The sequence below is a fragment of the Colias philodice genome, chromosome 3 (assembly GCF_061535455.1).
Source record: "Colias philodice isolate Cphi_HAF_F1 chromosome 3, ilColPhil1 Martin Lab GWU primary, whole genome shotgun sequence".
In the NCBI taxonomy this organism is placed as follows: domain Eukaryota; kingdom Metazoa; phylum Arthropoda; class Insecta; order Lepidoptera; family Pieridae; genus Colias; species Colias philodice.
Window position 1 is genome coordinate 3827583 of NC_143088.1, and position 26346 is coordinate 3853928.

Consider the following 26346-nt stretch of genomic DNA (forward strand, 5'->3'; position numbering starts at 1 on the left):
TAACTGAAAAGCTTATATTTGGTAAAAAGCTCTATTGATAAAAAGCTTATATTTGGTAAAACGCTCTATTGATGAAAACTGAAAAGCTTATATTTGGTAAAAAGCTCTATTGATGAAAAGCTTATATTTGGTAAAAAGCTCTATTGATGAAAAGCTTATATTTGGTAAAAAGCTCTATTGATGAAAAGCTTATATTTGGTAAAAAGCTCTATTGATGAAAAACTTATATTTGGTAAAAAGCTCTATTGATGAAAAGCTTATATTTGGTAAAAAGCTCTATTGATGAAAAGCTTATATTTGGTAAAAAGCTCTATTGATAAAAAGCTTCTATTTGGTAAAAAGCTCTATTGATGAAAAACTTATATTTGGTAAAAAGCTCTATTGATGAAAAGCTTATATTTGGTAAAAAGCTCTATTGATGAAAAGCTTATATTTGGTAAAAAGCTCTATTGATAAAAAGCTTCTATTTGGTAAAAAGCTCTATTGATGAAAATATTCTATTTGGTAAAAAGCTCTTTTAGTATAATAGTATTTTTTTATTTCTTCTTCCTTGACACTATTGTAAACTAGCGCACACCTTCAGATAGTGCGTGTGCATGAGGTGCGTGGCGGTGCGCAGCGCGGGCGCCTCGTGCTCGTACTGCGCCTGCAGCAGCTGCGGCAGGTGCTGCAGCGCGGCCGGCGTGCCCGCGCTCGGCTCGCCCGCACCGCATACTACGCCGCGCAGCCGCCGCACGCACCACACGCGGGCGCGCCATGCTGTGAATTATAATATAATAGATAATTAATTTGCACGTTTAAATTTTTGGTTTTAATATAAAACGTAGTATGATGCTATATTACGACTTGTTGTAAGTAAATATATAAAACATTTTTTTTAATTATTTTATATGAAATTCAGAGTTCCATATTTGACCCGCATACTAAGCACGCACAACACGCGCGCGCATCGTGTTGACAAATAGTAACGGTGCGTTCACACCGAATGTTGTATTCACATAGTGCAAGATGTGCTGTGTGTGTACAACATTTGGTTTTTCCAGATCCGATGAAAATAAGAGTCGGCAAATTGTGACTCCGTGTGAACTGTGTGAACGTACCGTAACAATAATATGTTGAATGTTCGAATATTTTTGGAGCATATTGAAACATTGAGATTTTTATAAAATGATGTTACGTAGTATTTTCTAGTGTTTGATTTTACGCGAGTATTATACATTTATGTTACGTTTAAAGAAACTCACTTTGCAACATAACACTTTGAATTACAGAAATATACTTTTTAGGGAAAATAATAAAGACACCTATTAATCTAATAATAAATAAGTTAATCTTTCAATATAAAATGAAAATATACATACACAATGTTGGCATCTGTGCGCAAATCGCCAGCGCTTGAGCCAATCTTGGTGCAAGCTGGTGATCATTCGAAATTGCCGACAAGAGGGGGCCGTCCAATAGTCTCCATGCTAATTCCACTGAAGGACACGATAACACGTATCGGTCTGTTCCACTATCCTAGAATCAAAAGATTTATTGAAATTGATATTTTTGGATTTGCCAATAAATATTGATTGGATTGTTTGGATTTCTTTTAAATTACACATAAATAATGCATATTTTTATAAATTATTCATAACGGCATTGTAATATTGTAGAAAATAGTATTTAAAATAGTTAAACATACCGCAGGAGAATGTGTAGGCAGCACGGGATGCGCAGTAAACCTCCATCCCCAACCATTAACAGATCCATCGCTTGTAAATCTCCAGCGCAATTCGTCTCCTGTACAATTTGAAGTAATTCAAATATAAGTTTTCCAATCATAACTATAACTCTCAATTCAATATACATGATCAATACAGAATTTTGTACTATTTTTTATTGCACATTTTATTATTAGAAACTTGAGTAACAAATTCTACTGAGAAAAGGTTTGAAGCACTTTAGCACTGCGGTCGCTAAGTAGAACTATAATTTCGAGTAAATACAATTATTTTCATGTCAGATAAAAATGCTGACAATGTTCTATAAAATGCACAACTTTGAAATATTAAATAAGCAATACTAACCATTAACAATAACCTCCTGTGCCCAATCAGCGGGTTCCCTCCCCGACCGAGTGGCCAAAACTCTTCCTGCCGCATCCGATATAGTTAGCGGATCGTTACGGCGCTCCGTAGAGCAACCTTGTTCGAATGATACGCGGAGGGAACAAGCGCCCAGGATCTTTACGACGCCTGAAATTTAGGTATTTTTAAAGGACACATTTCAGCCTGTATTTTCGAAAGGTATTATATTAACTACCGCTTTGTAATAAACTTGAAATGGTTAACAATAGCTTCATTGTATCAGCGATAATCGCGGAAATCTGTTGTTCTAATGAAAGGTCGCCTTCCACAAGTCGATATCAAAACTGACGAGCAATTTATATCGTTTGGGGCAAGAGTAATAAATTACATAATCCATATTATAATATTATAAATGTGAAAGTAACTCTGTCTGTCTGTTACTCAATCACGCCTTAACTACTGAACCAATTTGCATGAAATTTGGTATAGAGATATTTTGATACCCGAGAAAGGACATAGGCTACTTTTTACCCCGGGACATAGGATAGGTTTTATCCCGGAAATCCCACAGGAACGGGAACTATGCGGGTTTTCTTTGACTGCGCGAGCGAAGCCGCGGGTGGAAAGCTAGTATGTTTATATTTTATTGTCAACTCTACGTGATACATGTCTGCATCCACTAGAGCACAGGCATAAAATATTTCGATCGTACATAAAGCTGAACGTTCATTATTTTAAACTACTACTATATATAACACTTACCCGATATATCAGTATCATCAGCATAAGGATGGGGGCTGTCCACAGTAACGGGGTGAGGCGGAGTGCGCACGCTGCCCGCTGCGGCTTCCTCGAGTTCACACACGCATACTTCAACCACCATGTCTGCTACGCTTGGTTTACGGGCGCATAGAGCTGGAAATATTTTTTTTAACGTGATAACGTTTTTAAAATCGTTTTAGTCGGGTGACATGTTCAGAAACTTGTGTCACACCAAAACCTCACGAGCGCGATCGCAGGTATAACGAGAGAGAGACGGACCGATCTTCAGTCTCATCTCGAGCGCTGCCACTGCATTATGTTATCACGTAAACATCTCGATCGTATGCCTACTTTACAAACAACCAATTTTTTTTATTAAAATTTTCATGAATATAAATAATTAAGTATGCTGTATACCTATACATCTGTATCGTATGGTATTTCTTTATTACAGTACATTATCTAAAATTAAGGACAAAATATGTATTATGTTATAGTTAGACCCTCAGAGTTTCCTTTTAAGTTTGCAGAATTTGTTTTTAACTGCATTGTGACAATCTGTGTTAATTAATTATTTAAGTAAACACCGTTTGTGCTTATAAACCGACATAAAACAGGATGTCCAACTGTTGGTATACTAAGCTCAAAGGAAGTTATAGTTTAGCATACGCTGAGTTCGTAAAAAATACTTATAAAATTCCAGACGCATTTTTTTCAAATAGATGAACTCTTAAAACTCTATGTGTACACCCATAACAAGCAACCCGCCCAACTTTGCCACCCGAACGTGTGCTATCCGTTTAAGATTATGTTTTCATAGACAAAATTAGCGAAGCGGTATATGCTGGCTACGCGAAGCTAGAGAAGAAAACATGGATTTTCAGGAAAAATTTAATACATAACAAGTGATAACTGCGTTAAAAACAACCGACTTCAAACTAGCACTTGCAACATTTACAAATATACAGACAAAAATGCTCATAAAATAAAAACTACTGGGCCTATCCAAATAAAATTTTTATGGGACCAATTCGACACCATCCCGAACAAAAAAGAATCACGTAAATCGGTTCAGAAACCTCGGAGTAATCGGTGTACATACATAAAAAAAAACATACCGGCCGAATTGATAACCTCCTCCTTTTTTTGAAGTCGGTTAAAAAATGTAATACTAATACAAACTGTACAGTATCCTTATGTGATCCAACAAACCATAAAGCCCAAAAAATAAGTCCTCACCCATAAGCACATCGGTAATCACTTTGACGGCATTCCCAGCATCAGGCATGCGTCCAGCAGCAGCCAACTTCAAAAGATCGACCAAGGCCCTTGCGTCCGCTTCTCCCAGTTGAGACGTAAAATCATCCAGTTCCACCTGGATATTTTTTTCAAATAATATATAACATGAGTTGACCATAACAACGCAGTTACCTTAATTTCTAAGCAGCAGTTTAAGCAAGAAATGAGCATGCGTAGTTATGATATAGGTCAGCTTTGCAATAGAAGTAAAGGAATAGACGTAGAGCATTAATAAGCGCTTGCAAAGGTTATTCAATATACCTTAGGCGCTTCAGCTTGTTGCACAGTCATAGTGGCCGCGGCCACGGATACCGCGCTAGATGACATCACGGCAGAGTGTCGCGATGAAATCGAACCGCTGAGCGGACTGCTCGCTCCACTCTATATTGTGAAATGAATAAAATAAATATTAGCAAAATTGACCAGGAGACTCTTAATGTGTACTTAATGATGATATTTTTGTAGAACATTTTAGGAAATTAGCGATTGTTTTATATTTCATTTAAAACAGAGGTCGTTTCAAATATATTTCATTTTAAAAATATGATTCATTCGTTTATAAATAATGGTTGGGGCGGGGCTAAGTTGATTACTTAGCAGGGGCTCCGATAAGTAATCAACTTTAGCTTCATAAATTTAAACTAATAAGTAATTAATTCTAAGTTATATTTACGGGTAGAGTGGCTCTATCAGCGGGTGCCTCCCCTCCACCAGTTCGTGCATCGGCCTCAGTATCATCGTCTTCAGTTTCCAGCCCCACTGATGGCGTATTCATACATACTTCATGAGCTCGTAACGCTTCTACTAGCAAGCAACGCGCCTAGAATAAAATATCAATAAGTATCATTTTAATTGGTTCAAGGACAAAGTATAAAAAATCACTTTTACAGCACACAAATCTTAAAAAAGTCATATCGTTTATTTATGTGAATTCTAGACTTATAAATGCCCTAAACATGAATAAGATCAATTTATAGAAACAAATAAAATGTAATACCTGTGTAATATGTAACGCAAGTAAAATTAAAGACAATGCATGTTGAACTGCAACAGGTGGCTCTAGCGTAAGCGCTGCTGCCGCCAGTGAAGGTCGAGGGCCAGGCGCTTCCTCTACGTTATTTTCCTCTGAATATAGACCTGCAAAAAATATACAGAAAATTACATATCGTGTATTAAAACTATTTTATACATAGCTATAACGTTTTTTTCTATATTGGTATAAATTTATTCCTTCAATTCATAGATGAGAAATAAAAATATGGAAACAGATTGATTTATTTCAGTATTATATACACCAAACAAACCTATAACCTTACCGATTACACACCCCACTTATTAAGCAGGCACGTTCACGCACCGCAATTTCGAGTGCGATGAACCCACCCCTGCATGCTGAAGTCCTTCCACGCCGGCTACAAGTGGCAAGTGGCTACTAGCCACTGGTACTAACAGCTACTTATGATGAACTGTTCGTGTTCCTCACCAAGACTATGCGCGCCTAACGGGTCCTTCAACGTGGGGAAGGGTAGCGGCGTGACATGTGGTGCGTGTGCATCAGCCCCAAGGTCGGGGCGAAGCGCCCACGCAGCAGAATGCGAAGATCCAGCCGCTGCTCGTTGGACTCCTTCAACACCGGCTACGAGTGCTGGACGTCTGTTCACGCATGTTGTGCCGTTGCCTTGCTGTCCGTGGTCGTTGTCGCCCCATGCCCAGACCTATACAGACCATTATTAGTAAAATATCACTATTTATTGTGTTCGAATAACAGAAACAGATATTATGGTCCGAAACAAAATAAACGTACAAATGTCTTCAAATGTACTTGTAAAATTATATTTAAAAATAACAAACGTTAAAGTTAGATCAACCTTATTATCATTACATTAAGGTGTATTTACAAAACGTACAAAAAGTTTACATTTTAACTGCCTACGTTACCTTTCAACAAAGAAAAATTCAACCATTAAAAATATCGAAACTATAACAATTAAAATATTTTCACAACATCTTAGACAAAGATAAAACTTCACCTGATGATCGCTAGTAACAGCCAAGCAGTGAAGAGCGCCCACGGCCACGTGTATCACGCGGCGCCCCTTTAGCGCTTCCACGATCGTAGGTCTGCGTACGTGCGCGTCACATCCGTGGCCCAAGCGGAAATAGTCACCTTTGCCCCAAGTCCATACCTAGGATCAAGGTAAATTATATGAATTGATGGAAAATTGGTGATCGGAAGAATAAATGTAATGTAAATTATGATTAAATAATAAATACTTACTATCGTTAATTACTCAAGTCAATCACGAAGTTTAATGTTACCCTAACTGATAAAATACGAAAAAGGCAAAAATCCTATGCTATTTTAGAATTCCAATAAATAAAAAAGTGAATAGATTATATTATTAAAATGTATGTACTCAAAATTTACCTCTCCATCTCGTGTTAGGGCTAAGCTGAACTGAGCACCACATTCAACTTGAATAACATCAAGTGTATTCAATCTCTCAACATTCATTGGTACAGCACATCCATCCGAACCACCACGACCTACACAAATATGAGAAATAATCAGATTTTTATTAAAAAATGCATGAAAATAAAAGATATTAAAACTTGTTAATTCTCACCTAATTTGCCAAAATCACCATCTCCCCAAGAAAATACTTTGCCACAAGCTGTTAGAGCTAATGTTTGTGCGTCTCGTGATCCACACGCTACTTGAATAACTCTGAATCCAGCAAGAGCTTCCACCTATAAAACGTTAAAATGTTAACAATTTCAGATGTAAAAAAGAACCACAAAAAATAAAAACAAAACATTTTTGCTGTATAATATTAATAGGAGTATTAATTTACTATCAGTCATATTAAGAATCTATAGGGCCAAGTCAAACCAGTAAATATACAATTTTATTACAATTCCACTAGCAACACAACAAATCTCACCATCTTAGGTGCCAACTGCGTAACATCGTCCCCATGCCCCAATCTCCCGTACTCCCCCATACCCCACGTATACAAGTGCCCCCGCGCGGTCACGCACGCACTGTGCGCGGAACCGCACGCAATGTTCACTACACGTTCACCCGCTAACGACTCTATGAGACGAGGCGCTTCTAGTGTGAGACGGTTACCGTGGCCTAGTTTGCCGTCTTCACCTTCGCCCCAGGAATACACCTATAAATAGATCGTAATTAAAAAATATAAATAAACATTTCTAAAATTTTCACGATAAAAAAAAGAAGGATTGGAGTACATATAAAGATTTGAAGGTATGTATTTAATATTAATATATTATTATACCGTATTAGAATAATAAGAAATTTCACAAATATATAATAAACCAAATTGTAAATCAAATATACACAACATTTATTCGAGTATGGTATAACTATACAATTCTCTTTACAATTTAAACCTCAAATGATCAAAACATGTTGTACCTTTCCATCAGCAGTAAGCGCTAAAGCATGTTTTCCACCGGAGTGCACAGCGACTCGTCGCACTAGCACATGCGATAAATACGGGTTAGCTCGCGGTGTAGACACGTTGTTACTGTGGCCAAGACCGAGCCGCCCATTGGTACCTTCTCCGCATGCGTATAGCTAAAATGTATGACAAAATAATTTTCAATTTCAAAAGTATATACAATTAAACAAATATGTAATAGTTGCTAGACTGACAAATTAAAAATAGGGATGGGATAGTTATGGGATATTAAAGCTAGCAAAAAGTAAACAAGCAAATTGTAAACATTAACTTATATTCTTTATTATAAATATATAACTTACCTTGCCATCATGTGAGACAATGAAGAGAGTTTTAGATCCGCCAGCGATATGTAGCGGGCGTAGTGCACTAAGAACTGGAGAGAAGACGGGCACTTTCACTTTAGAGCCCTTCACTCCGCCCAATTGATCTTTATCGTTCAATCCCCAAACATATACCTAAGAAATAAAAGAAAAAAGAACTTATTATAGATAAACTTCCAAGCATATAGGATACTTAATTCGAATTTCTGGCTTACTTTAGGACAATCCGATGGTAAAATAGGAGCATTATTATCAGAAGACATCGCACCAGTTGTAGTTTCTCTCTCTATCCAATCTTCCGCTACAAAGTTCATACTCTGCAAATTTGAATACTTATAAATAAACTCACAGCGTATTGAAAAAAATAATACAAATTTATCACAAGTGTATAACTTACAGATAATATTTCTGTATAGAGAGGGTTAGGTCTGAATCCAGTGATGTAGAGGCCATATACGCGACAGTCAGCATTGACGTTGCGATTTTGTTTGATTCCAATTTCTATGCAAGAATAATACTGCAAAAGGAAAGAATGATTAATAATGCATTATTGTTCAAAGCTCTGCATTTAAATAAAACATAAATATAGATTTTACAACATTTCTTATAGTACTTCATTTTGCGTATTTTGTAAATTAATTTTTGTACAACATCACAACTTTAAATATTTCCAAATTTAAACGAAACCCAACATATTAAAATATTTATCCACTTTTCTTGCCTGTTTACACTCAGACAGCAGCTGTATCTGCGCCAAGTGCGTCGGCGGTCTATCCCTAGAGGGCGGCGCGGGCGCACACGGCACCGCAGCGAGCGCCGCTAAACACGCGTCTTCAAAACTGGAGCCCGCTCGTACTGATAGTACGGAGGGTCCGTGCACTCCGCCAGCCACGCCGAGACCGAGCCGACGGATGCGCACACCGCAACGCATTTCTACGCGGATCCAGTGCTAGACATAATGAAATTTATTTATTTGACAATTTACTGAACCGCACTAAATTAAAAATATTTAAAAGTATACAATAATTTAATAGGTTATAATGTAAAGTTTCTCAAATAACAGAAAAAAAATTATAAAGTAAAGTATAATGTTAGAAAGGTATGAAACAATACCATGAAATATGATCATCATCAGCAGAAATAAAAAAAATAATCTAACTGTTCGCTAATATCTTGCACGAGCAAAAGAAGCGGCACTAAACAACTAAGGGCCGATTTTTCAATCCTTGGATAAAACTTACCCGTCCAATAAAGTATTACACGATAATATTAAAATGTCACGTAAACTGTCAAATACGGGCAATTAGAATACGTTTTTAAAATGGTAGTTTTATACATTATTCGACGAATAAGTTTTAAACAAGGATTGAAAAATCGGCCCTTATTCGCTTACAAATGAGTATTCAGTTATTACCTGTCCAGTGCCAGAACAGCTCTGCCAATACGTATGTGGCTGAGAATCTAACAAGCGACGAGCGCCCGCACCCGCACGACACGACGATACTCGCACTGCACGTACTGCACCACGCCACCCGACGTTTGTACCACCCGCACTCTCTCCCCATTCCGCTGTTGGTAACACGATACGTGTAAGCCATCGATACGTAAAATATACCAGTATAAATAAAAGGATAGGTCGAGGGTTATGCTAAATTGCGTATTTGCAGACAAATAATGACCTGACAAATGAAATCCATACTTAAGAGAGTTGATAAACAATAAATTAATGTACATATAGAATATCAGCAAGAATCCATAGCACATAATTATATCTTTAAAGTTAATTAAACTTACATTGATCTGTGACTAGCTCCATTTCACTCACTTGGCCAGTCCATCCAGGTTGTTGTGGAAAGTCTACCGTCAAGTCTCGCCCATTGGTTGATATAGCTTGAATTTTAAATTACACACAAAATATTATTATAACATCATGATAAAACTATTTTCACCTTTATTAAATATTGATATTGAGATATCTAATATTATTCAATTAATAAATCTTGCGCCTTATTCCTGGTAAACATTTATTAAGAAACAAATGAGTTCAAATTTCTCGCCCGAGAAACGACAACATTTTAGTAATGTTTACCATTAAAATGAGACTATTTACTGTATTTTTAACACAAGTGGAATAACTTTCTATACTAACCAGTAACAGTACCCACGCTGGTATGATCAATACAGCCCCACTTATACCGCGGCTGTGTGACAGCGGCTCGCACACGCACTCTATCTCCCGGCGTGAATGGTGGTGCACCAGATACCACTTCTGCGTGTAACGCCCGAATACCAGATATGCGGCCTAAGCCACGCCATTCGACCTGAAATTACGATAGACTTGATTGTTAAAGAACTTTGTTTAAGTAGTGCCGAAGATGACGAATACGTATCGGAATTAAAAAAAGTACTTGCGAACTTCTTAATAGAAAAAAAAAAGTCTCTCAATAAAGTGATGAAAATTTCTCTCTGATTAAAAAATCATGTTACAAAATTAAACTCACGTGCAAATAAACATTCTGCTTGATATCCCGTTCGACTTTTTGAACTTGTCCAACATCACCAAGAGCAATCTAAAAACAACAAATATCTCTTATATTGATACAATAATTCACACAATTATTTTAATAAACACACAATACACCAAAATACTTACACTCTCATACGCTTTACAACATCGTACAGTCATTCCGGGGGTAATAATATCCGAAAGGTATTGGGCATATTCGTCTTCAGAAGCGAAACAACTGCGCCATCTGTATGGAGTCTGTTTCTTTTCCATTTTAGAAGAATGCGGCTTGGGCTCGAACACTGAATCATCCATGCCTTGTTGTGGCAATTCTAAAAGGTATGCCACTAAAGCTTCGACTGTTGGTAGACTTGTACCACCTGAGATGATATTAAATAAACATTATTAATTCAATTCAATTCTGGGAAAAATTATTATGTTAAAAATAATGATTAGAAGGCATTAAAAAATGTCTTGTTGTTAAATAATGGGTTATAACTAGTAATAATTTACGCAAAAACATAGCTACAATTGCAAAAATAATTCTATAATCGGTCGCATTTCATACCTAACGTCTGTATAGCTCCATACACAGCATGCCTTGAAAATCCCATCTCTATGACTTGTTGTACTTGCGCAGAGTTAGCCCACGTGTTGAGATCTTTGCGAGCTAAAATGTATAACACAAGCAATATAATAATTTCTTTCATCTTCAATGTATTTAAGAAGGTGATTTTCATATGTACTCACACAATGAAGCTGTACTTGTAGATGGTCCCATAGACATTTGTAGTACGTTGCTTTTGTCAATGATGGGTAATTCCGGTGGAGATTCATAATCTTTTTCTTCACCTGTAAATTTAAATACATTTGGCAAAATGTTTACTAAGTCAATAAGTATATCAACATATGCTTAAAATTAAGTATCTGCCAGTGATTTCAAATCTAGTGAGTCTCATCGTCTTCCATGTGAAGTCACGAGCAGAACATATATAAAAATAAACCAACTTCCAATATTTACTTACTCGCTATATGTGCAGCCAACTGCTGAGAAATCGCCAACGCGGCTGTGGTCAGTTCTTTGGGTGTGTGTGACGCGGCGAGTGGACTGGGTCGAGTCGCTAGCGCCAATAGACGTCGCAATAGAGTACCCTCCGTTCCGGGTGAATTGATCGCTCTTTCCAGAGAAGCTAAAAAGATTATTTTAAAAATGTATTGTGTATAATGAGATGAATAAAGTAAGAGTATTTAGAGAAATTACAAATTTTTTTACGGTAAATTTTCAAAATAAACATAATTACCATTAGTATTGTCAGGAGGTTGCATTAACACGTTCCTAAGGCGCGTACGCGTCGTCAACAATCCTCTAACAGCAGATAGTGTCAATAACTCCATTTGCTGCCTCCTTAGTCCAAAAACATCTATGTCGGCTGAAAACATAATTATTAAATAGGTTTCGTTATATTCATCATATTGTGTTAAAAAAATAATTTATAAATTATAGTTGAATAGTATATGTTACTTTAAAAACTGTTTGAATAAGCACACACAAATCGTGCGATTTCTGCGTATTGTTGAAAACATCAATAAACATGTAGCGATAGGTTTTTAACGTTTACTAAAGTAAACATATAGTCTAATACATAAAATTTAATATAATATTTACCAGGTAAATGGTGTGGATGCATGGGCGACGCTTGCGGGCCCGCGCCCAGTAAGGCGGCGCACACACGAAGTGCGCTTTCACCGCCGCCTAGTGGATGACTTAGCTTCTCACATTCTAAGTTTTGCACGCTGTTTATATCAGTCTGTTAAAGGATGTAGATTATAAACATGAAGAAAACAAAAGGGGACATTACTTTATATAAAGTTTAAAAAATAAAAAAGGCTACAAATAGCTTATTTACAAAACCAAACATTTATTTTTTTAACTAGAATTTTCAAAATTTAATTCTTGTAGTTATACCATTTATGTAGATTTCAAATTATTTTTCAAACATCTTTATTCATATTTAGGCAACCAAAAAAACTGAATTACTTTAGTAATCGTGTTATCATCGTGAACCAGAGTTATTTTGGCTCTTGTAGAGAACTGTGTGACGACAGCATTCTTTGGCGGCGACCCAGCGCTGACCCGCTGGCCGAGACGGACGCGCCATTCCATACCACCCAATACACCAAGGGCGCCAGCTAATAACAAACAACTCAAATTTAAATTATTTTTATAAGGGAAAATTCTAAATTTCAGGTATGTCAAAAGTCTGGGAATTATTTCAAACGCATTAAACATTTTTTACATTTTTAAGCCTTGCAGGTTGATTTGTCAACTAAATTCAATTAATAAAATACCTGTTATATGTATTTATCGAGAATCACAACATTAGAATAAGCATATAATAAAATAAAATCAAGATCATCTTATAAGGAAGTGAAAACTACCTATTAAACAGTTATTCAGCGATGGAGGCGCCGGTCTCAAAGTTTGCGCAAAATCTTGACTTGCATGTGGCCACCAATGCCAGTCGTTTGTTATCTGAGAAACAATCAAATTATATACTGAATCATAATCAATCAATACAAACAAGTATATAAATAATATTTAAATGAAATTTTGTAATGTTCTATATATTTTTAATTGAATTAAGATACCATTTGTGCGGCAAGCTGCATTTTCTCCAGCAACATGCTAGTAATGGGCCCATGCCACTGCGGCATAGTGTGCAACTGCCGCAGCAAGTTGATGATCGCAGCGCAAGTCGCGCCCGTGTAACTCGCCGTGGCTGGCGCACGCCATCTGTTATCTAAACAAATGAAGAATTTATTTACTTTTTACATAGTTTGAAGGTATACAAATTGGATAAAAATATAATTTACAAATTTTTCGTTGAAGTATATTGAGGAAAAATAAATTTGAAAAATAAGAAAAGTAATTGTGTTCATAAGTTTATGTAAAAATCTTGCTATATCATCCGTATCCATAAAAAACCATGCGCCGCCACTCCACCGCGCCACGTGTCCCCACGCCACACACTGACCCACTTCCTCCTCGTCCACGTGGTGCGGCAGCGGCGCGAGCGGGTGCGCGTGCGGGCGCAGCGCCGGGTCCGCGCCGTGCGTCTCGAGCCACAGCCGGCCCGCCAGCGCCGCGAGCTGCGCGCTCACCGTGCGCCGCCACTCCACCGCGCCCACGTGCTCGCCCAGTACACGGTGTAACAGCCACACTGATTGGATCTGCGAGAAAGTTTATAAAGACGATAAGAAATTACCGAAAAAGAAACAACTAAACTTACAATCACGCTCAAAAACTGTCCGATGCAAAACTCTGCCTACGCATGCACATATTATAAGGCACATATAATAATACACGCCATTAGGAAAACTTGTCTTATGAGCGATACAATTGACTTTGAACATTATTGCCATGATATAAGGTTGAAATTAACAATGATTTTTTTTTGATAACTTGAATATGCTATTATAATATGAATTGATATGAATGCGTGAATATTGCAAATTTTATTGTAAAAGTTTAGGAAGAGAGACATTTGAGAAATTAAAGAATATATATTACCTGAAGATAAACCAAATCTTGCGTGATAGGTTTGTCGGTTGAGGAAATAATACTGTAGCAAAGTTCGAACCACGAATCTGTGCAAAGAGCTTTCCTCATTTCGAGTGTTTGAGCGCTTGCTACAAAAAAAAAACACAACATAGGTTAATTTCAAAAATTACTCAAAGAAAGGTTTTGCATTTCATTCGTACGCTGTTTTTGTAAAAGTAGAGAATAAGACCATTACAAAAATGGCCAGAGTGGTGGATTATGGCCTGTACCCTCATAGGAGGCCCGTGTCCCAGCAGTGGGAACGTATGCTTATGATGATAAATCTCACCTCTCAACAAAGCAAGCGCCGTGTGCAACTGTCCACCGAACGCTGTAGGCGGTGGTGAGATGTGCACATGCGCTAGAGCCAGCAGTCTCCTCTGCAGTGCGGCGACGTTTCTACGCGCACTTGTACTCGAGCTGCCGGTGCCCGCACACGCACTGACACCCGCGCACATAGCACGCACTGCGCTTATACACGCCGCGCGAACTTCGCTTACTGGCCACCAGTCTTGGGTGGTCTCCGCTGTGTCAAATTATTATATTGTTTATTTAGTTAATTATATTGATTATATTAGGAGTATAATAAGATTTAAGAATACCTCGCTATGATTGAATATTTCATCTTTGGTAAATATTTTCAATCTTACGTGTTCTGCCTTAATTTTTATTCACATCTGAAGCATGAGCATAAAGGCAGTCATCGAGAGCATTTGTAAGGGAAAATCGCAGCCGCCGGGACCGTGCGTAAAAAGATCTAATTTTTTATATGTAAATGACGTCATGTTCTATGACGATACGAATACTTTGACGATAGTTCTCATGCTTGCGCTTCAGAGCTTTAGAGCAATACTTTGATAATAAAAAAAAATAGACAACAAACTTACGCGACCCCTGTATAGTCTCAACAACAGACGGCGGCGGGGAGGGTGACCGTGCGAGCTTGAGATCGTACTTGCCCTCCTTGCCCATGCGGTACGAGTTCGTGCCGCCCGCGTCCCACGCCACGCGCACCCACCCGTCCTCGCCTAGCTCGCCGATCACTCTGCCTTCGCCGCCGGGTACACCATCCTAGAAAAAAACATTTAATTGCACAGTTGAATAATTTTCCTACAGTTTACATTTAATTTAGTTATACTAGTACACGACAGGCTAAGTATTTTTTTTTACCTCACAATTGAAACTTACAATTGACGGCAGTGTCTTTTCAAAATGAAATTTAACATGACTGCAATAATAACTGTTATTTTATATCGACAATATCACTCATATACGAACTATTTAGTAGCGACATGTAGCAAGATGTGTGTTAGGTTTAGATATGTTCGGTTTTTAAAATATAGTTCTTAGTTCTTGTCTGTCAATCAAGCGTTTTATTTTATTAGAGGTTATGGGCCCAGATTTTTTAGTTGAAAATGACGACGAATTATCTTGTTAGTGTGCCTAAATTGAAAGGACGTGAAAACTACAGCGAATGGGCTTTTGCGGCTGAGAATTTTCTGGTGCTGGAGGGATTGTCTGATTGCATCAAGTCGGAGACTGTACCAGCAGAAATAGGAGCAGCAGGTGACGCGAAAACCAGAGCTAAGCTGATCATGACAATAGATTCGTCGCTTTATGTGCATATAAAAAGTGTACAAACGACACATGAGCTGTGGAAGAAATTGAAGAACCTATTTGATGACTCAGGATTCACAAGAAGAATCAGTTTGCTGAGGAGTTTGATTTCAATACGACTCGAAAATAGTGCTTCAATGACTTCGTACGTGACACAAATCATTGAAACAAGCCAAAAATTAAGCGGTACGGGCTTTAATATCAATGATGAGTGGGTCGCATCGCTTTTGTTAGCGGGATTAACAGAATTCTGCAACAGTAAGTTTGACAATTTTTTGAAGTCGCATGGGATCGTACATCACAAAACGAACCCATACACTCCCGAGCAGAATGGCCTCTCGGAACGATATAATCGGACTGTCGTTGAGAAAGCCAAGTGTCTACTGTTTGATGCAGGTCTCGAGAAAAGGTTTTGGGCAGAGGCGGCACACACAGCAGTGTACTTACAGAACAGGACTGTGACCGCATCATTAAATTATAAAACTCCTTTCGAGATATGGACAGGCAGAAAGCCTGATGTAAGTCATCTTCGTGTTTACGGTAGTACAGTCATGGTACATGTGCCGAAACAAAAGAGATTAAAGTGGGACAGAAAGTCTGATAAATGTATCCTTGTCGGCTATTCCAATGAGGTCAAAGGGTACAGAATTTACAACCCGAAGACTAATGCCATTACTACCAGTCGAGATGTTATAGTGTTGGAGAAGATGGAGACAGAGAGTGATCTGAAGGTACAGGAAAATTGTTCAGATGAAGTGAATATGGTTCCAGTGGAGGAAAAAGACTTGACACCTCAGGAAGATTCACTTGAACAATCAGAGAGCTCGAACACAGATGACAGCAGTGAACTATATGTACCTTGTGAAGAAGACACATTAGTTAGCTCTGAGACTGGTACAACAGACAGTGAAGACTCCATTATATTGAACAATGTCAACATAATATCTGGTCCCCGGCGTAGGCAGCAGCCAGACAGATATGGATTTGCAAGTGCTTGTATAAAAGATGACAACATGTTCATGGATGAGATATCCTTGCAGGAAGCTTTGGAAGGTCCAGAGAAAGAACATTGGTTAGCGGCAGTACAGGATGAGCTACAGTCATTCGAGAATCATAGTGCATGGGAACTCGTAGATGTACCAAAAGATGGTACTATAGTGCAGTGCAAGTGGGTGTTACGAAAAAAGTACGATAGTGAAAACAATGTGCGTTATCGTGCTCGTTTGGTCGCAAAGGGCTTCACCCAAAAATATGGTGTAGATTACACAGAAACATTTTCGCTTGTAGTGAGACATACAACCCTTCGACTATTATTTGCATTGTCTGTAAAGTTAGGTATGGATGTTCACCATTTAGATGTCAAGACTGCTTTCTTGAATGGTGATTTAGAGGAAACCATTTACATGAAAATGCCAGATTGTTATAATAGTAGTAGTTCAGATCATAAAGTATTGAAACTTAAAAAGGCCATTTATGGACTTATAGGCCAGTGGAAATTAACATTAAATTCGCAAAGCACGATGTAGATTTGAATTTTTGGTATGTTGTTTGGATCAGTTAGGGTGATGTAAATCCCAATTTGCAACTTCGAAAAAGTTGTGCTCGCTGCGCACCACGTGATAAACTGCGAAAATTTTGGACTTTTTTCACTTTTTGCTCTAAAAGTCATAAACTATGCGTTTCCGACAAGTATGATTCAGTACATAAATTAAGGTTATTAAATTTGCAACAATTTAAGCCTAACCGCAGCTCTCTAAACCTTATAACGACTAAACTGTGGCCATTCGAAGATGCTTCATTTTTCCCGAAATATTGAAATTTTTAGTTTTGCTCCCGTTTGAAGCAAAATATTGGCAAAAACCGCTCGTTCTATGAGAAGGTCGTATAATAAAGTTGTAGTGCATTTAATTTTCTTTCATTAGAGCATAGAACAAAGTCTGTGAGACAAATAGTTCACTCACAATATCTGAAAAACAAAAAGAAGGTAGAAATAGATTTTTAAAGAATTGAAACTGAGGGCATATAAAATCATAAAAAGGATAATACTTTTTCATTTGTAGTATAAGTAATTAACAAAATTACAAAGCTAATTAAATTTACAACAATTTAAGCCAAGCCGCAGCTCTCTAAACCTTATAACAACTAAGCTGTGGCCTTTCAAAGATAGTCAGTTTTTCCCGAAAATTTCAAATTTTTAGTTTTGCTCCCGTTTGAACCAAAATATTGGCAAAAACCGCTCGTTCTATGAGAAAGTCGTATAATAAAGTTGTAGTGCATTTAATATTCTTTCATAAGAGCATAGAACAAAGTCTGTGAGACAAATATTTCACACACAATATCTAAAAAACAAAAAGAAGGTAGAAATAGATTTTTAAAGAATTGAAACTGAGAGCATATAAAATCATAAAAAGAATAATACTTTTTCATTTGCAGGATAGGTAATTAACAAAATTACAAAATTTGGGAAAGTAGGAAAAAAGATTATACGCAAATAATAAACTGCGAAAATTTTGGACTTTTTTCACTTTTTGCTCTAAAAGTCATAAACTATGCGTTTCCGACAAGTATCATTCAGTACATAAATTAAGGTTATTAAATTTGCAACAATTTAAGCCTAATTAAAGCTCTCTAAATCTTATAGCGACTAAACTGTGGCCATTCGAAGATGGTTCATTTTTCCCGAAATATTGAAATTTTTAGTTTTGCTCCCGTTTGAAGCAAAATATTGGCAAAAACCGCTCGTTCTATGAGAAGGTCGTATAATAAAGTTGTAGTGCATTTAATTTTCTTTCATTAGAGCATAGAACAAAGTCTGTGAGACAAATAGTTCACTCACAATATCTGAAAAACAAAAAGAAGGTAGAAATAGATTTTTAAAGAATTGAAACTGAGGGCATATAAAATCATAAAAAGGATAATACTTTTTCATTTGTAGTATAAGTAATTAACAAAATTACAAAGCTAATTAAATTTGCAACAATTTAAGCCAAGCCGCAGCTCTCTAAACCTTATAACAACTAAGCTGTGGCCTTTCAAAGATAGTCAGTTTTTCCCGAAAATTTCAAATTTTTAGTTTTGCTCCCGTTTGAACCAAAATATTGGCAAAAACCGCTCGTTCTATGAGAAAGTCGTATAATAAAGTTGTAGTGCATTTAATTTTCTTTCATTAGAGCATAGAACAAAGTCTGTGAGACAAATAGTTCACTCACAATATCTGAAAAACAAAAAGAAGGTAGAAATAGATTTTTAAAGAATTGAAACTGAGGGCATATAAAATCATAAAAAGGATAATACTTTTTCATTTGCAGGATAGGTAATTAACAAAATTAAATTTTCTACAACTTTATTTTATGACCTTCTCATAGAACGAGCGGTTTTGCCAATATTTTGGTTCAAACGGGAGCAAAACTAAAAATTTGAAAATTTCGGGAAAAACTGACTATCTTTGAAAGGCCACAGCTTAGTTGTTATAAGGTTTAGAGAGCTGCGGTTAGGCTTAAATTGTTGCAAATTTAATTATCTTTGTAATTTTGTTAATTACCTATCCTGCAAATGAAAAAGTATTATCCTTTTTATGATTTTATATGCCCTCAGTTTCAATTCTTTAAAAATCTATTTCTACCTTCTTTTTGTTTTTCAGATATTGTGAGTGAACTATTTGTCTCACAGACTTTGTTCTATGCTCTTATGAAAGAAAATTAAATGCACTACAACTTTATTATACGAACTTCTCATAGAACGAGCGGTTTTTGCCAATATTTTACTTCAAACGGGAGCAAAACTAAAAATTTCAATATTTCGGGAAAAATGAACCATCTTCGAATGGCCACAGTTTAGTCGTTATAAGGTTTAGAGAGCTGCGGTTAGGCTTAAATTGTTGCAAATTTAATAACCTTAATTTATGTACTGAATCATACTTGTCGGAAACGCATAGTTTATGACTTTTAGAGCAAAAAGTGAAAAAAGTCCAAAATTTTCGCAGTTTATCACGTGGTGCGCAGCGAGCACAACTTTTTCGAAGTTGCAAATTGGGATTTACATCACCCTAACTGATCCAAACAACATTCCAAAAATTCAAATCTACATCGTGCTTTGCGAATTTAGGGTTTTTTAGTGTCGATTTCTACTGGCCTATTAAGCAAGCCTCTAGAGCTTGGAATAAAAAGGTTGATAATTGTTTGATCAGTAATGGTTACAAAAGGTCAAAAATAGAACCATGTATGTATACAAAGAATATTAATAATTGTAAGACCATTGTGACAGTCTATGTCGACGATTTCTTTATATTTTCCAATGATATAATTGAAACTAATAACTTGAAACAGATTTTATCTAATAATTTCAGCATTAAGGACTTAGGTGAAGCTAAATTATGTCTTGGAATGAATGTAACCTTCAATAAAGATAAAGGATATGTAACTTTGAGTCAGGAAGCTTATATTGATCAACTTTTAAGCAGATTTAATTTAAGTGATTGTAAGACTGTTGATACTCCGATGGAGGTCAAATTAAATGTAAATAAAGGTCCAGTAGGGGCAAATAGTCATGTGCCCTATCAACAACTAATTGGTAGTTTGATGTACTTGTCAGTCTTAACTAGGCCAGATATTAGTTACTCTATAAGTTTTTTAAGTCAGTTTAATAATTGTCACACAAAAGAGCATTGGGAATATGCAAAAAGAGTATTAAGGTATTTAAAACGAACTAAATGTTATGGAATAAAATATTGTAAAGAAGGTAATTCAGAAATAACAGGCTATGTAGATGCTGATTGGGCTTCTAACTCTGAAGATAGGAGATCATATACTGGAATGTGTTTTTTGTTATCTGATGGTGTAATATCATGGGAGTGTAGAAAACAGAAATGTGTAGCCCTCTCTAGCACTGAATCAGAGTATATTGGTCTATCTGAAGCATGTAGAGAAGCATTATATCTTAAGGAATTACAATATGAAATAACCAATAAGATGTACACTATTTGCATATTTAATGATAACCAAGGTGCGCAGAAGCTGTGTGCAAATCCAGCATTTCATAAACGTACAAAGCATATCGATATTAAATATCATTTTTGTTGTGATCTAGTAAGAGATAAAATTGTTAAGGTGCTGTATTTGCCAACAGCTGATATGCCAGCTGATATTCTTACTAAAAGTTTATGTTCAGCAAAACATTATAAATTTATGTTGCTTCTTGGCATAGTTTGTATAGAATAATTTTGTATATGATTGTTTAGTGAATATTGTGATAAGTAGGGGTGTTATTTTATATCGACAATATCACTCATATACGAACTATTTAGTAGCGACATGTAGCAAGATGTGTGTTAGGTTTAGATATGTTCGGTTTTTAAAATATAGTTCTTAGATCTTGTCTGTCAATCAAGCGTTTTATTTTATTAGAATAACGATTAGTATTTTTTTTTTATCTCAGCTTTGGAAACTCAAAAATATTATTTAATTAAGATAGAATAAATATCTTTGAATGTTTAAATAATCTATTGGTAGACGATAAGGAAAAAGGTTTACCTGATCTCCCCACTTCCAGTCTTTTCCGCGCACAACTCGAGTTCCAATCTTCATCAAAGAAGCTAATTCTGGTCCAGATAAAGACGCTCCTCTTGCTCTAGCGCCTAGTCTTTCGTCCTCATAAATAATTAAGCAATCCGCTGAAAGTATAGCGATTACAGATAAGTATATACGTCCAAAAATATTGAGACCTATAAAATATTTATTCATATAAAACAAAATTGAAGCTTACATTTAGATTTTAATCCATGACAAATAAGTGACGCGTGCTGTGATGTATCGCCACCGATTTGTTTAAGCAAAGTCAAACAGGAACTGAGCGCTCCACCATTGATTAGCTGTTCTAATTCCGGGCCCTGACATCCTTCAATGAGTAGGGACAATAATGTGATCAGAAACCTGAAATGGTAGAAACATTAAATAAAAATACGTTGATTTAAAGCTATCTTAACTTCGTCAAATAATTATTATAATATATACCGGAACAGATAAGTTGTGTAAAAAATGTTCAATAATGTTGTCAACTTACCTAGCTCTAGCAGGTCTGTTCAACAACGCATGAGCGCCATAATTCGCGCTCATCTTAAGAGGCAAGGGCTGACTTTGTTCCCCTTCAATCACCCTCGTCCTCAGCTCTATCAGTATGAAGTCCATTAATTTCGACTTTTCCAAAAGCACCATATACTTCAAGTACGGTATCACAGATTCAATGCCCTGCAAGGGTCTAGTCAATGGAATGGTAGGTTTTAAAGGTGTATTCGGCACTGAGTCTGCCATACAAGCTCCCGAAATACCCGACATTGCCGCATATTTAATACTATCTGACATAGTTTGTGATGAGTGAATAATACTGTTTATAATGTAATAACCTTTTCTTCTTATCTCCGCTCTTTGTACCTAAAATGTTGAAAATTTTAATTAGAAACTTAATGTTTAGTTAAACATCACTTTTTATTAGATTTTTTGAGGAGTAGACAAACGCACAGTAAATTGCATGGCAATTTTTTTTTTTTAATAATCATGTTTATTACCTGACAATACAAAGCTCTTCTGAGTATATCTATATCACAGGGTTCTTCAGTCATTACGAAATCAATAATAGATGTCGTTAAATGTTGTTGTTCTTGAGTTACTTCTTCTAGCAACCAATATAAATCTAGAAATAAAAAGAACAATTATTCATAGAGCAAAGTATTCAGCTATTTAATTATATTAGGTACACAATAAGAAGTCGAATGAATAAACATAATTAAATTATTTACCTTTTTCTTCACAAGCCATTCGGGACACCCAAGCATTTACGAACTTATGTCGTTCGGAACTATCATCGTCTTTTTCTTCATCAGCAATTATAAGTTCATTCTTGAGATCATCGGCTAATAACATAACTTGCTTCTCACTTTCCATGGACTCTTTAAACACTGAATTATCAGTGATATCGTTAATAGAACTCATGGATATCTCGTTTGTGGGTGTTTTATCGTCATCTCTTTCTTGTAATTCCTCTTTTTCCTTCATATCACTCCTACTTTCGTGGCGCATATCGTCGTAATTAGAAGCATTTTTCAATTCCTTGTCAAAAGGTTTGATTTGTTTAATTTTTGGTTTTATTTTCGATTGGTTTAGGCCATCTCCATCTCCCCTTGCCTCAAAAACAGTAGGCTGTATTTCATCAATAGTTTTGCTCGACTGACTAGCGATCGTTGATTTGATTAATAAAGCATCTCCTTGCAATAAACTTCCTGTTGCTTTAAGCATACTCTTACTGAGACTGTTTTGTCTGTTTCGTAATTCTTTGGTTGTTTCCATGCTGCAATAAAAGATTATAAAACCAAAAAATAAATACTTTCCAGACCGAATGAATTAAGCACTTAGTGTTTTTTATTATTTGGATTTTAAAGTTAATGGTACATTACTCAAGTATTATATAATCAAATCGATTTACCTGAACAATAAAACATTAAAAAATCGTTTAAATCGTGAAAAATGTGAAGTACCTACCACCTATTGAAGTTTGGCGACTTGGCCAATTTCATGACTTTCCTAAAGATGAGTTTGGAAGTAGGCGGGCGACGTGATGGTGGCCGCTCTTGTAAGGCTGATACGGCCGGTGAAATCGCAGCACGAACTTCGTGCAGAAGGAAACGAGCTCTTTCTAGGGGTGCTGCGCAAACCTGTACAAGTTTTTACGAAAATTTATATCATATTTGATAAGATTTGGATTTATTCACAAACAGTAACTCATATAAAAATGTGATATAAATTGTAAAAAAAATTACCTCTTTATAACCCCGAGATAATTGCTGTCTTGTTCTCATTAATGTCCATTTACTTTGTTGTACTGCTTTAACTATTTCCGACATTGCTGGTGATAATTTCACTTCTCCTTTATCCATTTCTACAATTAACATTTAAGACATTTAAATATCACTTAAAAAAGAGATAGAAGAGATTTAAAAATCGTTTTTTAGCTTTGTTTCATATAAATTGTGAGTGAAGAAAAAATATTTTTAAAGAAAAGTACATTAAAAATACCTGCAGTAGCCGTCGCTAAGGCGTGTTCTTTCAACCCAGCGTGGTACAGAAGAGCGGCTAATAGTGCTCTTCTCAATTCTTCCAAAGGATGTTCTGGCGGGAAGTGTGGAGCGCAACCTTCGCGTCTTTCACACGCCCACCAAAAATGAAGAGCTAGGGGGTCCTAAAATTTACATATTTATCATAATAAATTTAATGTGGCTTATAGCCAAAACATAATACATATAATCAACATGAGTTTTATAATTGTTCGACAATCAGGATTGATCTCTCACTTTTAGAAATATGTTGTGTAATACACATTATTTATTCATTGCCAAGATATAATATACGCATGAAAAAAATGTATTTAAGGATTTAATCAATTTTTATGGTCTTAAACTAGACTAGACAACTGAAGTTTTAATTAATATTCCATACTTTGCACTAGGCAGCAGCGTCGTCATATCTATACAAAATTTCATTAATAATAATCTACTACGACTCACGTTAAACATTTATAAATGTATTTAAGAAAAACTTACATGTAACTTCGGCTCAGCGAGCGCATGTAACAATGCATCAGCACTCGCTTGTCCAACATTAGCTTTGGCCACTCTAGTCTTTTGCGTCACGAGTGCGGGCGTAGTGCTTGCGTGCAACGCGTTCGAGAAATGCGCGGTTTCGCTTGCAGGGCTGTTGCCGCCTGTTGAGGAGCCACTGCGGGCTTCGGCTTTTTCCTCTTCGAATGGGTTGGCTGGCCGGGATGTCTATAATGAACAAAATAATAAAGATAACATATTATTACGTCATTAACACAAATAAAATTGTTTTTTTTTGTTCAAAGATTTGAAATTAAATTATGAATAGAGGGAGGATTGTCGTTTGCAGAAGAAGAAATAATACCTGAAGTCCCCCCCTCAAGAACACAGAGTTGACATGTGAGCTAGTGTCCCGTTCCGCTTGTTGCACTGGTAATGAACGGGCCAGTCGCAAACCGCTCTGCGACATCCCGAGCGTCAAGTGGAACGCGCACGAAGATAGTATGTGGTGTGTGCGCAGAGTTGACTTATTCTCCTGTGAGGATTTACATTTAAATAAGTAATATACCAAATTTCCAAAAGCACATAAAAAATTTAAGCAGTAAAAGCTAACAAAGTCCAAAAGGTAACTTTTTAAATGTTTTAATATCACAAACACGTAAAGTACGTATAGATCGGTAAAAAACTTCTATTAATAACTGATGTATGATGCGAAACCAATCCAAATAAGTGTGTTAATACAAGAGATATTTCGTAACTATCAATTACTCACTTGACACTTATGGCTGTGCACTTGCGATGTAAACATGCCGACACACTTCTCAGTAACTCGCGACAGAAACGCAGCGTGCGGTTCCGTACTGAACGCAGCTGTTGCGTCACTGCCACGCATCTTACGTACTAGTTCCACTGTACTCGCGTTGGCGCACTCAAAGTTCTCTACGTCGTATACGTATCCGGCTATGATGATCCATGAGCCACCTTCTTTGGTGTGGTTGTGCAAGTCACATCTAAAAATAAATCGAACTGAATTAGTTTAGTTCATTTCTATAATGATATCACAAGAAATTCAAAACTGCAAATGTTGATAAATGTATGTATGGGCAGTTTGTTAACTAATACTTTAAAAGTCACACATTTAAATGATAATTTTTCCCCTATTCCTTTTTTATGCATGAAAAATCATAAAAAAAATATATAGCTATTACTTACTTTCTAACAACAAACATGTTGGTTTGGTTTCGTCTAGAGACCAACGCAGGCCAGCCCAAGAGATCAGCGTCTAGTTTAGCAGCAGAAGGTAAAGATTTGGCAGCTTCATCGCACGCACGGATAATTTTTAAAAACGCTTCTAAACAGTCTGTTAGAGCAATCGCTGAGCGAGCTGCGCATGAACACACCCACACAGCCAATTCACTTACTACTCTTCCTGTGAAAAAATACACTAGAAATAGAAATAGTTTCGTGAACTAAAATATAAAAAATGTGAGTGTTGACTATACGTGCACAGCGAGTAACGTCACTTAATGAATTTATTATTTCTTCCCTCAAATATACATTTTCAACCGACAACTCACCAACAATATCAGCACTAATGAGATCACACAGGCTGGTCAGCTGCGTACTGTCCGCTGTATGTACAGCACGTACGAAACACGTGAGAGTCGACTGTACGTGCTCAGCCAGTAATGTGGCGTACTGAGTAAGCAAGTTGCGTACACCGCCACGCGTGCTTCGTCCGCCGCGGGACCACATCGCTTCGCAGAATAGTAACCTTTTAAAAAAATAAAGTAATTTTATATGTTATGTAATTTTGTGAATTTGTGTAGATGGAATTCCAATAAAACAATATTCACAGTGATACCACAAAATTATTTATATGCATAATACATAAGGGAAAAATATCTGTTCTTGTTAAATTATAATTGAAGTGTATAAAAGGGAAACTCACCTTTGAAAACGTATCAACAAATCACAGCTAGGACTGACAGTGTCGTGTCCCTTGAGATCATCAGTCTTACTTATATCACCGTCCATTATCGACTTTATATGCATTTGTGTTTGACAAGTTGTGTTCTTTATTAAATGTTTCAC

General features: G+C 36.4%; 1 protein-coding gene across 1 annotated transcript in view; it reads right to left on the reverse strand.

Annotated features, from left to right (window-relative positions):
* Positions 1 to 26346, reverse strand: part of HERC2 (E3 ubiquitin-protein ligase HERC2) — a 44975-nt gene that overhangs the window by 11215 nt on the left and 7414 nt on the right. Inside the window, exons 21-70 of the mRNA XM_089714064.1 lie at positions 26204 to 26346; positions 25830 to 26026; positions 25465 to 25681; positions 25025 to 25262; positions 24617 to 24787; positions 24256 to 24480; positions 23732 to 23894; positions 23476 to 23594; positions 23198 to 23370; positions 22459 to 23006; positions 22228 to 22352; positions 21726 to 22093; positions 21429 to 21595; positions 21197 to 21336; positions 14939 to 15122; positions 14341 to 14577; positions 14022 to 14140; positions 13486 to 13681; positions 13100 to 13251; positions 12890 to 12983; positions 12489 to 12640; positions 12117 to 12258; positions 11752 to 11880; positions 11476 to 11640; positions 11201 to 11302; positions 11019 to 11120; positions 10598 to 10830; positions 10446 to 10514; positions 10094 to 10265; positions 9739 to 9834; positions 9359 to 9513; positions 8666 to 8893; positions 8342 to 8461; positions 8160 to 8261; positions 7924 to 8079; positions 7576 to 7737; positions 7079 to 7309; positions 6761 to 6884; positions 6562 to 6680; positions 6164 to 6319; positions 5617 to 5848; positions 5131 to 5270; positions 4807 to 4953; positions 4395 to 4514; positions 4074 to 4209; positions 2835 to 2987; positions 2073 to 2240; positions 1688 to 1785; positions 1362 to 1518; positions 578 to 759 (exon numbers count right to left, since the gene is read on the reverse strand). Of these exons, the coding sequence (XP_089570190.1) occupies positions 578 to 759; positions 1362 to 1518; positions 1688 to 1785; positions 2073 to 2240; positions 2835 to 2987; positions 4074 to 4209; positions 4395 to 4514; positions 4807 to 4953; positions 5131 to 5270; positions 5617 to 5848; positions 6164 to 6319; positions 6562 to 6680; positions 6761 to 6884; positions 7079 to 7309; positions 7576 to 7737; positions 7924 to 8079; positions 8160 to 8261; positions 8342 to 8461; positions 8666 to 8893; positions 9359 to 9513; positions 9739 to 9834; positions 10094 to 10265; positions 10446 to 10514; positions 10598 to 10830; positions 11019 to 11120; positions 11201 to 11302; positions 11476 to 11640; positions 11752 to 11880; positions 12117 to 12258; positions 12489 to 12640; positions 12890 to 12983; positions 13100 to 13251; positions 13486 to 13681; positions 14022 to 14140; positions 14341 to 14577; positions 14939 to 15122; positions 21197 to 21336; positions 21429 to 21595; positions 21726 to 22093; positions 22228 to 22352; positions 22459 to 23006; positions 23198 to 23370; positions 23476 to 23594; positions 23732 to 23894; positions 24256 to 24480; positions 24617 to 24787; positions 25025 to 25262; positions 25465 to 25681; positions 25830 to 26026; positions 26204 to 26346 (8424 nt within the window). The remainder of the gene's footprint in view (positions 1 to 577; positions 760 to 1361; positions 1519 to 1687; positions 1786 to 2072; positions 2241 to 2834; positions 2988 to 4073; positions 4210 to 4394; positions 4515 to 4806; positions 4954 to 5130; positions 5271 to 5616; positions 5849 to 6163; positions 6320 to 6561; positions 6681 to 6760; positions 6885 to 7078; positions 7310 to 7575; positions 7738 to 7923; positions 8080 to 8159; positions 8262 to 8341; positions 8462 to 8665; positions 8894 to 9358; positions 9514 to 9738; positions 9835 to 10093; positions 10266 to 10445; positions 10515 to 10597; positions 10831 to 11018; positions 11121 to 11200; positions 11303 to 11475; positions 11641 to 11751; positions 11881 to 12116; positions 12259 to 12488; positions 12641 to 12889; positions 12984 to 13099; positions 13252 to 13485; positions 13682 to 14021; positions 14141 to 14340; positions 14578 to 14938; positions 15123 to 21196; positions 21337 to 21428; positions 21596 to 21725; positions 22094 to 22227; positions 22353 to 22458; positions 23007 to 23197; positions 23371 to 23475; positions 23595 to 23731; positions 23895 to 24255; positions 24481 to 24616; positions 24788 to 25024; positions 25263 to 25464; positions 25682 to 25829; positions 26027 to 26203) is intronic.